Raw genomic sequence first — 12,905 nt, 5'->3', positions numbered from 1 at the left:
AACATTCATAATAACATGTCATATATACATGATGTAAGTATATATGTCATGTAGTAACATTCATAATAACATGTCATATATACATGATGTAAGTATATATGTCATGTAGTAACGTTCATAATAACATGTAATATATACATGATGTAAGTATATATGTCATGTAGTAACATTCATAATAACATGTAATATATACATGATGTAAGTATATATGTCATGTAGTAACATTCATAATAACATGTAATATATACATGTAAGTATATATGTCATGTAGTAACATTCATAATAACATGTAATATATACATGATGTAAGTATATATGTCATGTAGTAACATTCATAATAACATGTCATATATACATGATGTAAGTATATATGTCATGTAGTAACATTCATAATAACATGTAACATATACATGATGTAAGTATATATGTCATGTAGTAACATTCATAATAACATGTAATATATACATGATGTAAGTATATATGTCATGTAGTAACATTCATAATAACATGTAATATATACATGATGTAAGTATATATGTCATGTAGTAACATTCATAATAACATGTAATATATACATGATGTAAGTATATATGTCATGTAGTAACATTCATAATAACATGTCATATATACATGATGTAAGTATATATGTCATGTAGTAACGTTCATAATAACATGTAATATATACATGATGTAAGTATATATGTCATGTAGTAACATTCATAATAACATGTAATATATACATGATGTAAGTATATATGTCATGTAGTAACATTCATAATGACATGTAATATATACATGTAAGTATATATGTCATGTAGTAACATTCATAATAACATGTAATATATACATGATGTAAGTATATATGTCATGTAGTAACATTCATAATAACATGTCATATATACATGATGTAAGTATATATGTCATGTAGTAACATTCATAATAACATGTAACATATACATGATGTAAGTATATATGTCATGTAGTAACATTCATAATAACATGTAATATATACATGATGTAAGTATATATGTCATGTAGTAACATTCATAATAACATGTAATATATACATGATGTAAGTATATATGTCATGTAGTAACATTCATAATAACATGTAATATATACATGATGTAAGTATATATGTCATGTAGTAACATTCATAATAACATGTCATATATACATGATGTAAGTATATATGTCATGTAGTAACGTTCATAATAACATGTAATATATACATGATGTAAGTATATATGTCATGTAGTAACATTCATAATAACATGTAATATATACATGATGTAAGTATATATGTCATGTAGTAACATTCATAATGACATGTAATATATACATGTAAGTATATATGTCATGTAGTAACATTCATAATAACATGTAATATATACATGATGTAAGTATATATGTCATGTAGTAACATTCATAATAACATGTCATATATACATGATGTAAGTATATATGTCATGTAGTAACATTCATAATAACATGTAACATATACATGATGTAAGTATATATGTCATGTAGTAACATTCATAATAACATGTAATATATACATGATGTAAGTATATATGTCATGTAGTAACATTCATAATAACATGTAATATATACATGATGTAAGTATATATGTCATGTAGTAACATTCATAATAACATGTAATATATACATGATGTAAGTATATATGTCATGTAGTAACATTCATAATAACATGTCATATATACATGATGTAAGTATATATGTCATGTAGTAACATTCATAATAACATGCAACATATACATGATGTAAGTATATATGTCATGTAGTAACATTCATAACATGCAACATATACATGATGTAAGTATATATGTCATGTAGTAAAATTCATAATATGTAATATATACATGATGTAAGTATATATGTCATGTAGTAACATTCATAATAAAATGTAATATATACATGATGTAAGTATATATGTCATGTAGTAACATTCATAATAACATGTAATATATACATGATGTAAGTATATATGTCATGTAGTAACATTCATAATAACATGTAATATATACATGATGTAAGTATATATGTCATGTAGTAACATTCATAATAACATGTAATATATACATGATGTAAGTATATATGTCATGTAGTAACATTCATAATAACATGTAATATTTGATGTATGATGTACCCCGAAAGGGACAAGCGGTAGAAAATGAATGGATGGATGGATATACATGATGTAAGTATATTTGTAATGTAGTAACATTTATAATATTTAAGTATTTGACCGTTTTAAGCATACTCAACGCGTTAATTTAAAAAACGCATCACGATGTTCGCTTTTTTTTTTTTAAATTTATCACTGATTATTACTCACTGCAGACTTAAAGGGAGACAACAAACATAATAAAACAATCACTTACTGTACAAGGTCTGCTCTCATTTGGATGCCGACTGCCAGGATGTTTATATCTTCCCATTTAGATGAAGAATGACTCACAATCCTCACGAAGAAAGGGTGGGTGGTCCAGGCGTTTTTTTGTGTCGTTTTCGTCATTCCCGGGTCTAAATTGGCTGTCAAAGCGTACCAACTTGTCGCGAATGCGTCCTCAGCCTTCTACTATCCAGGTGAGGTGCATGATTTATGATCTCCAGGGAGCAGGGAAGCGAGGAAGCAGCTGATCAGTCGATGATGTCAACATGGGGAGGCAGGAAGTGATTATGTCGCCTCTATAAATAGTTTGTCTGCGTTAGTGTTTATAATAACAATATCACTAATACTTGGCTAATATTCAAATATTCTGCAAAATACATCTCTTCTTTGAATGTTTGAATCTTTTAGTTCAACTTTCAGTTTAAAGTTTTTTTTAATTATTATTTATGTTTTAAGCCCTTTTTTGTCAAAGAAAACCTTTGTTTTTACATGGCAAACACAAAATATGCAATATTGTTCCCCAAAACAATTCTGAAAGTGGAAGATTTGATTGATTGGAGCTTTGGAGTGTTTAATAATAGCAACATTGATTTTGATGTATTATTATTTTGAGCAGTGAAAGTTTTGAAGAAAAAAAATGTCAACATTTCAACTTTTTCCTCTCTGTTACACCTCTTTTTTTTAATGTGCCATAAAAATGAGCTGCGGGCTCTTAGAACCTGGTTCTGTCCTCTCAGGCTTTCTCCACGGTGGGAACACCGGACTACATCGCCCCTGAGGTGTTCATGCAGAACGGCTACAACAAGCTGTGTGACTGGTGGAGCTTGGGTGTCATCATGTACGAGATGCTCATCGGTAAGTCTTCATCCCGCACGCAGCCTCACCTCACCTGGGGGCTCATGAACATGTACCTGTCTTCAGGTTATCCCCCCTTCTGCTCCGAGACCCCCCAGGAGACGTACAGGAAGGTGATGAACTGGCGCGAGACGCTCACCTTTCCTCCAGAAGTGCCTATTTCAGAAAAGGCCAAAGACCTCATCCTCAGGTGTGACCTGCCACAGCGTGAGGTTGGATGTGTTTGAGTGTGATGATAAAGGTGGACATTGTGCGTGCAGGTTCTGCTGTGAAGAGGAACACAGGATTGGTGCTGCTGGTGTGGATGAAATCAAGTCCAATCCATTCTTTGAGGGCGTGGACTACGACCATATCAGGTATTACTGCAGTGTTTCCCACACATTCATTCATTTGTGGCGACCTGCCACAAATGAATTAAGGCCGCGACAAATGAATTAAGGCCGCCACAAATAGATTTATTTATTTATTTATTTATTTAATTTTTAATTTTTTTAATGTATTTTTTTGTCCTGTCCAGCTTCTCAGGCAAATCATATAGTTGATGTAGATGATCATATAGTAGATGTAGATGATCATATAGTAGATGTAGATGATCATATAGTAGATGTAGATGATCATATAGTAGATGTAGATGATCATATAGTAGATGTAGATGATCATATAGTAGATGTAGATGATCATATAGTAGATGTAGATGATCATATAGTAGATGTAGATGATCATATAGTAGATCATATATATATATATATATGTGTGTATATATATATATATGTATATATATATGTGTGTGTGTATTATATGTGTGTGTGTATATATATGTGTGTGTGTATGTATTGTTGTATATGTAGATAGATAGTACTTTATTGATGATTTACTAGATTATTTGTAGTAAGTGATTGAAAGAAAAGAGCAAGGCTCACAAGGTGTGACTGTAGCTGGATGACAATGTGGTGACAGTGTTGGCTGACCACACCTCCTTTAGAAACACCCAGTGCTTCAACAAAAGTAGCAAGTCAACACTTTTAATACTAACTTGGAAACACAATACAACTGTGAGGATCATTTGACAGCAAACAGGTAACCATGACAACTGTCTTGTTGTGCAGGGAGAGACCAGCAGCCATCCCCATTGAGATCAAAAGCATCGATGACACTTCAAACTTTGATGACTTCCCAGATTCTGATATCCTCACACCAACTGGTTGGTTGACTTTTTCTCATATACTCACACCAACTGGTTGGTTGACTTTTTCTCATATCCTCACACCAACTGGTTGGTTGACTTTTTCTCATATACTCACACCAACTGGTTGGTTGACTCATACATACATACATATATACACACACATATATATATATATACACCCCCTCTGGAGCCGGGCCCGGAGTTGGGGAACAATGGCGAGCGCCTGGTGGCCGGGCCTGTCCCCATGGGGCTCGGCCGGGCACAGCCTGAAGAGGCAACGTGGGTCCCCCCTCCAATGGGCTCACCACTCATGGGAGGGGCCATAGAGGTCGGGTGCAGTGTGAGCTGGGCGTCAGCCGAAGGCAGGGCACTTGGCGGTCCGATCCTCGGCTACATAAGCTAGCTTTTGGGTCGTGGAATGTCACCTCGCTGGGGGGGAAGGAGCCTGACCTAGTGCGCGAGGTGGAGAAGTTCCAGCTGGTTATAGTCGGACTCACTTCGATGCACAGCAAGGGCTCTGGAACCAGTTCTCTCGAGAGGGGCTGGACTCTCTTCCACACTGGCGTTGCACGCAGTGAGAGGCGACGGGCTGGGGTGGCACTTCTTGTTGCCCCCCGGCTCAAAGCCTGCAAATTCAACCCAGTTGACGAGAGGGTAGCTTCCCTCCGCCTTCGGGTGGGGGAGACGGGTCCTGACTGTTGTTTGTGCTTACGCACCAAACAGCAGCTCCAATACCCACCTTTTTTGGATACACTCGAGGGAATACTGGAGAGTGCTCCCCCGGGTGATTCCCTTGTTCTACTGGGGGACTTCAACGCTCATCTTGGCAACGACAGTGAAACCTGGAGAGGCGTGATTGAGAAGATTGGCCGCCCGGATCTGAACTCGAGTGGTGTTTTGTTATTGGACTTTTGTGCTCGTCACAGATTGTCCATAACAAACACCATTTTCAAACCCCCGGAAAGAGCTGGACCAAGTGGCTGGGGAGAGGGAAGTCTGGGCTTCCCTGCTTAGGCTGCTGCCCCCGCGACCCCACCTCGGATAAGTGTAAGAAGATGGATGGATGGATGGATGGGCGTGTGTATATATATATATATATATATATATATATATATATATATATATATATATATACACATATATATATATATCTATACACATATATTAATATACACACACACATATATGTATGTGTGTATATATATATATATATATATATATATATATATATATATATATATATATATATATATATATATATATATATATATATATATATATATATTGTTGCGTCGACCAGCATTCCTCCAATGGGGAATTCAAATTGCTAGTCTCTCCCAGATTCTTTTTATGGCAATAAGCTGATGTTTATATTCAATCAACAGGCAGCAGTTGGTATTTTGTGGTTTATTCTCCAAGCTTAGAGGACAAACTGAGACCAATCCAGCACACCAGCGTTCCCCAGCCCGGTCCAGATCGGTCTAGCTCGGTCTCCCCTCAAACCCCCGGAAGTCCCGTGATCTTCCCTCTGTCCCCCGCCCCCACTCCCTTTGTTTAGACTACTCCGAGTTATCTCTACTCTGACACATTCCAATCTAGAAGGCCAACACCTTACTATGAGACTCAAAAGAAGGAAGAATACTAGCTATTCTTTATATGACTATAGGAGTTTAGAAAGAAGAAACACTTAAATATGGATGTGATTCTGATCTGCTTCCAACAAGTCCCCCTTTAAGATCTTCTAATAAGATCTTTATTACTTGTACAAAACTTATAAAGCACGCCCCACATTAAAGTCTTAAAGTTACCACTTTGCTAGACCCCCTTTAGTGACACTTAGCACAAGGGGCTGTGCGGTTCTGGATGGTCTCGAGGGAGGTTGTTCAGCAAGTCCCTCAACTGTGTCACGAGTCAGGTTGGTTAGTCTCAACGGCGGCGGGGAGTTAGAGAGGCCGCTGAAACAGGAGTTCCAAGGGGTGTTAATTTGGTGAGTGGGGTCACCAGTCTAACCATAGCACAAAGCCCAACGGCTGACGTCGGGATTCTAATGTACAATCTGTGCTTCCCACAACACCAGAATAAGTCAGCTCGTGCCCAAGGGCCTATCCTAGAGCCATCTATCAGTGTGGTGCACCAGTAACGGTTGATGTCACCCAATTTGTTGGGGGACGTAGAGGGTCCTATAATTTGAAAACGCGTGTAATTCAGCTTTTGGGCCACAAAGGGAAGAAGTCGGGTGGCATTGTCAACAGAAGGGTACACATGTCAGTGAACTTAAAAGTGGCGGGGTAAGTGTGGGAAAAGGGACGTCCAGCGGAAGAAGCAACACAAGTCACCCAGGTTTTGGCATCCACCTGAGCCACAGGTTGTCTGCACCCGCTCCTAAGGTCAAAGGTCAAAGTTACCAGGCCTTCGGTGGTGATGTCATTAGCACGCACAGATGTGAGCCTTTGAAACACCACCGAGGTGGGGTGGTACTTTAGGTGCTACAGAGGGTGTAGAGGTAGTTAACGCCCTCTCAAGGACATTAATTTTAATAATTCCTTTAGCGTCTGTATCAGTCAGGTCAAGCCCCAAAACAACATAAAAGGGACGATGGGCACAACTTACCAGAGTATGTTGTCTGCATCCGACACCAATGGTTCAGGGTTGAGTCGTAACAAATATAGAGGTTATTACCACGGTAATAGCTATTGTGTCCCCCGTAATTAATCACACTGCACAGGTCAAAAATAAGTCTTGCTATCCCCTTTGACCCAGTCTATTTAAAGTCCGCTGTATGTTCTTAGACACTTGTCAGTCACTGTCGTCAGGAAGGATGAACTGAGACACAAAGACAGTAGAACACGCCCAAGCACCAGTCCGTCAGGGAACACTACCGGGTGTAACATCCTGCCTTTCGTCTATCAATATCAGAGTAATTTAGGTAACAAAACGGGGATAAACATCAAACTTTTCACTTAATGTAACGACACATACAGTTATGCTGAAAACAAGCAAGAAAAACTAAGAAACATTTAGCATACTGGATTGGTCTCACACAAGGTTATACAATATAGAAGTTGAAAAGAGTAATGTAGGTAGAAAATCTCTCTCGTCTCCTGGGCTGTGGGGCAGATGATGTGGCGATGTCAGCAATGACATCCGCTGGTAATCTGTCAAGTTCTTCAGCTGTAGTGCAGAGGGAGAGGTGGTACCAGGTGTCCCCTCCACCAGCCAGTCGAAGGGCGTGGGACGTCCGTTCTACGACCTAGAAGGGACCAGTCCACCTGGGCTCCGTCCACTTGTGTTTGATGACCTTGATCTTGACCCTCTCAGCGGGCGGAAGGGAATCTGTACAGAAGAACTGGCACACAAATTCTGCAATTTTTTGTGTAAAATACCATTTTGGTTTTACGCTGAGTCCTCCTTCCATGGGGGGCTGCTGGTCCTGTGAATGGCTGACCTGTATGCAGCTCATAGGGTGAAAAACTCAAAGGGCGGTAAAACAGTTTTATTCACGGACCTTCGAATGATCATTAACACTAATTGCAACATGTCAATCCAATTAAATTTGGTCTGTGCACAGATTTTAGCCAATTAGTTTTTGATGTTCTGGTCCATCCTTTCAACCTTACCTTGGGACTCAGGATGGTACCCCAAACCTGTGTTCTAGTCCGAAAGCCTTTTCGACCAAGGCTAAGTGAGTTTTTTTTTTTTTAATGGTTGCCGTTGTCTGACCTAATCTTTTTGGGGAAACCATGTCGGGGTACTAGGTCATTCACAAGTCATTTAATTACTGATATTGCATCCTCTTTTGAGGTTGTTGTTGCTTCCGGCCAACCACTGTGATTGTCAACACAAGTCAGTACGTACCTTTTCCCTTGTACCGTATTGATCATATCAGTGAAATCAAAGACTATAAATTGTTCACCCTCACCTCCTCCATATTCTAAATTTGATCTACTAAACTACTATCGATGTGTAAAATCGTTATTTTCAAATTAAAATTAGTTATAACTTCTTATCCACGGGAAAAACGTTAAAACTATGGAATGTGTCACAGTCGGATGATTGTCGATTTTGTTCCAAGGAGTCTGTATCCACCCTCACTCACCCCCTTCTGTTTCTGAAAAAAGGACTGTGTTAGTCATACTATCACTTTCAGAAACATCTAAGAAAAAGGTCAGCTAATAGTCAAGTAGCGGAGGGCAGGTCATGTTTGAGGTCAATGAAAGTCTCTTTAGCCTCTATGGTCCACTGGGGGGTGTTGTTTGGGTAGGGGACCCCTTAGCAATATCACAAATACCTCAAACTCAACTAAACCCTATCTTTTATGTAATTTATTCAATATGGTGAAAGTAACAAAATATGCTTATATTTATATTGTCACCAATACTAGAAAAATACTACCCTTATGGCGGATGCTTTAGCAATAGTATTTTGAATTTTTACCACACCTGGTGGCCCCAATAATTCATTAAGTCAAGCTCATGTTGTAGAAAGTTGAATGATGCGGACACGTTTGTTACTGAATACTTTCTATCAGACTTCTGTCTTGACGACTATGTGTATGTAATGAGCAACTATAATTTTTTGATATGCTTAAATGTGTAATGTGTCGTTTTAGCTCAGCTGTTGTGTAGCTGCTAGCTCCTCGTAGCCTACAGGTGTCTAAAGTGCAGCCCATAGTTATGTGTTTAACATAACCATGGGCTAAACCTAAACAATTGAAAATGTGGTATTTGGGTGTCGGTGTAATGTTTGGCAGCTACGCCGTGTCTTATCATTGCACCTAAGTTCTTTGGTTTTGTAGGCGAGACAGAGAGCAAGGGAACAATGTGGGACACTATTGTGTCCATCTTATACCATGCTAGCTGTTGCAAAGATAGGTCAACATGAGCAGCCACACCTTGAGTTCCAACATATATAAATAATCATAACATATGGGGAGCCGGGGTGGCAGAACACACGGAAGCATCTCAGCCAGTTAGGATTTTCACTGTTAGAGCAGTTGGATGTCATCCATTCCTGTTGTTTCAGGCTGTGGTATGAGCTCCTGGAGTAGTCTTGGTAGTGGTGTCGCAGCTGGGTGGTTCAGCCGTCAGGTAACACCAGGAATGTTCCTTCTTTGCTATTTGAATGTCAGGGTACAGTCTGTAAAGGAGGTCCAGCAATCTGAACCGGAAGTGGTTTGGTGACAGGTAACCTTCTTGTGACCCCAGCGAAGCCTTCGACCTTTAAAGAGGAAGCACACAGTTTTTTTGGTACCTCTGCATTCAGAATCGAATGGGTGGCTGATAAAATTGTCCGTTGACACTCATGTCCAGCAGGGGTCCTGTCGGTACTTCCTGCTGCGGCTCCTGATGTGGGCGTCCTCTTACACGCCTTCGTGTTCGTTTGTTGGCACGACGGAACCTTTCCTGTTCGGAAATGTTCGGACAGTCACGACTCCAGTGACCAGGCTGGTCACAGCCGAAACAGTGTCTACCCCAGACCGGCTTTGAAGCATCGTGTTGTCCACCACCCGAGTCCAACCGCACGTCTGTTGAGGATTCTTTCCTCCACCTGTTGGACTCAAAAGCAAGGTCACCCACTGCTGAATATACCCTAGCTGATCTTTGACCTTTTGGTTCTTTTAACCTTTTATCTTCAGCGATCTGTAATTTAAGTAGTCGTTTCCTTGTTGCTCTGTCATTAGCCCTATTTTGCATGGGATGAATAAAATGTCCTGCCATATATTGTTTTTGGCACCGTGTATATCAGGGTTAACTTTGTCCAAAGTGTTTGGCCAAAGGTTCCCTCCCGGAGGTACAGGTGGGAAAGCAAGGTCAACAATGGCTTGCATGTATGCATCGGCAAGAGACTTATATTGTAGTATGTCCAAAGTGTTAATGTCATGTGTCAAAAATGTCTGCCGGAGAAAATGGTCAGACGTGTACAAGGGGTTAATTTTCGGAGGCAGGATTAATCTTAGAGGGGGCGTGTTAATACGTCCTTCTCTTGTCACTGGAGTAGGGGGTGGTGTCCTAGTCAAAGTATGGGCGGGTCGTTTGAATTGTCTTGCGCATGCACGGCAGACAAAAAACAATCAGTTCATTCTGTCATTAATCATCGTTTCTTTTGCTGCATTTCGTTTTTCCACGTAATCCCCGTTTACTTTTATCATACGCCAAACTCTTAAATTCTCTCCCTGAGTGTTCCATTTTCACCAGCGCACACACACTCAGCAGCACACACACACGAGCACGCGTAAGCACTCCCGCACACACGAGCACGCGTAAGCACTCCCGCTCACACACAGTCACACTCAGCAGCACACTCTCTGCGTTTCACCTACCATAAAACTTCGTTACTTTTTTATTTTATTTTATTTTTTATTTCCTTATTTTACCAGATGTTTGAGTTCACGACTTTTCCAGTATTGTAAACTCCCTCTTAACCCTTTCAAGGAACGTTCTCTTTTTTTTTTTTTTCTTTTTAAACTCTACCTGCTAATTCCATTGTCGACAACCGTCCATTCAATTGATCATTAAACAGTAATGATTCATCACATTCCTCCCCTGCTGCCATCACATTTCTGTTTGTCACACTCCAAGGCCATTGTGTCTATATTTTCTTAATTCTAGTGCCCTTATCGCACTGGGATCTTCCAACCAGGGAGTCTTTATTGTACCTTTTACAAATGGCCTCCAGCCTTTTCCGTACGTTTCAGTGCCCTATTATCGTCACTGGGATCTTGCAACCCGTACTCATTAAGGGACGACCAAATTCCCAGAGTAAGCTACACCCAACTATTAGTTCACTCGTCAATGAAACTGCCCGTCACGGTAATCGAGACACAATGGTCTGAGTTGACCACTTATTTACAATTTTAATGCAATGGCAGGCTCGGCAAAAATGCAATCAATCTATCAAAATCACCAATCTGTGCCTGGGACTACAAAACAGTGTTTGACTTACAGACTTCAGGACAGACTCCTAAAGCAGATTTTATATAAAAAGGCTCTGCTCACCTTGTATTGGCCATTTGAGTCTGTCCAGAAGATTGCAAGAAGTCATCAATCAACAGCGTGCCATCTCGGACGAAGCCCCCAAATTGTTGCGTCGACCAGCATTCCTCCAATGGGGAATTCAAATTGCTAGCCTCTCCCAGATTCTTTTTATGGCAATAAGCTGATGTTTATATTCAATCAACAGGCAGCAGTTGGTATTTTGTGGTTTATTCTCCAAGCTTAGAGGACAAACTGAGACCAATCCAGCACACCAGCGTTCCCCAGCCCGGTCCAGATCGGTCTAGCTCGGTCTCCCCTCAAACCCCCGGAAGTCCCGTGATCTTCCCTCTGTCCACCGCCCCCACTCCCTTTGTTTAGACTACTCCGAGTTATCTCTACTCTGACACATTCCAATCTAGAAGGCCAACACCTTACTATGAGACTCAAAAGAAGGAAGAATACTAGCTATTCTTTATATGACTATAGGAGTTTAGAAAGAAGTAACACTTAAATATGGATATGATTCTGATCTGCTTCCAACAATATATATATATATATATATATATACATACATACATACATACATACATATATATATACATACACACATATATATATATATATATATATATATATATATATATATATATATATATATATATATATATATACATGTATATATATATATATATGTGTGTGTGTATATATATATATATATATATACATACATATATATATATATATATATATATATATATATATACATGTATATATATATATGTGTGTGTATATATATATATATATATACATACATATATATATATATATATATATATATATATATATATATACAGTACATACATATGTGTATATATATATATATATATGTATATATTTGTATGTGTGTGTGTATATATTTAATACACAAACACTATCTATCTATCCTTCCCTATTTAGCAGACAAAGTGTAGGTTTGCATCGGAGTCGTTGCCTTGGACTTGAAGTGTTGCCTTTGTGTGTTGCAGCCACTCAAGTGTCCAACCACTCGGACACGGACCTGAAGAACAAGGACTGGGTGTTCATCAACTACACCTACAAGCGCTTTGAAGGCCTCACAGCCAGAGGATCTATTCCCACCTACATGAAGTCCACCAAGAGATGAACCAAGGACTTCCTTTTGGAGAAGATTGCTTTCTGCTGCCTTCACTGCTCTGCACCTCCACCTGGACTTTGGACTCTTCTCTGGGGTGAAGAGGACACATTCCTTCTTTTGTAAACCAGCAGCTTCTTTCCCCTCCCCCACTCGACACTTGACAGGAAGCAAGTGCTCTTCAGGGATTTTCTCCAAATGTGTTTGCTGCCACCAAGTGCTGCTGAACCAAAGACTGGATGGAGAAGGTTAGAGTCCGCAACATCTTAGCACCTTATGTCATGCTCGTCGTCAAGGCGACGCACCAACCCACTCGGTGACGAC

The 12,905-nt window shown here is 39.2% G+C and overlaps 1 protein-coding gene across 2 annotated transcripts in view; it reads left to right on the top strand.

The window, feature by feature from the left end:
- LOC133645449 (serine/threonine-protein kinase 38) overlaps positions 1-12,905 on the top strand; it is a 39,973-nt gene that overhangs the window by 26,939 nt on the left and 129 nt on the right. For both annotated transcript variants that reach the window (XM_062040280.1, XM_062040278.1), the window contains exons 10-14: positions 3,154-3,271; positions 3,338-3,461; positions 3,532-3,627; positions 4,378-4,472; positions 12,457-12,905. The exon at positions 12,457-12,905 is cut by the window's right edge and continues 129 nt beyond it. In XM_062040280.1, the coding sequence (XP_061896264.1) occupies positions 3,154-3,271; positions 3,338-3,461; positions 3,532-3,627; positions 4,378-4,472; positions 12,457-12,593 (570 nt within the window). In that variant the 3' untranslated portion in view covers positions 12,594-12,905. The remainder of the gene's footprint in view (positions 1-3,153; positions 3,272-3,337; positions 3,462-3,531; positions 3,628-4,377; positions 4,473-12,456) is intronic.

Source organism: Entelurus aequoreus, unplaced genomic scaffold (genome assembly GCF_033978785.1).
Source record: "Entelurus aequoreus isolate RoL-2023_Sb unplaced genomic scaffold, RoL_Eaeq_v1.1 HiC_scaffold_97, whole genome shotgun sequence".
In the NCBI taxonomy this organism is placed as follows: Eukaryota; Metazoa; Chordata; class Actinopteri; order Syngnathiformes; family Syngnathidae; genus Entelurus; species Entelurus aequoreus.
This window is presented reverse-complemented; position numbering and strand designations above follow the sequence as displayed.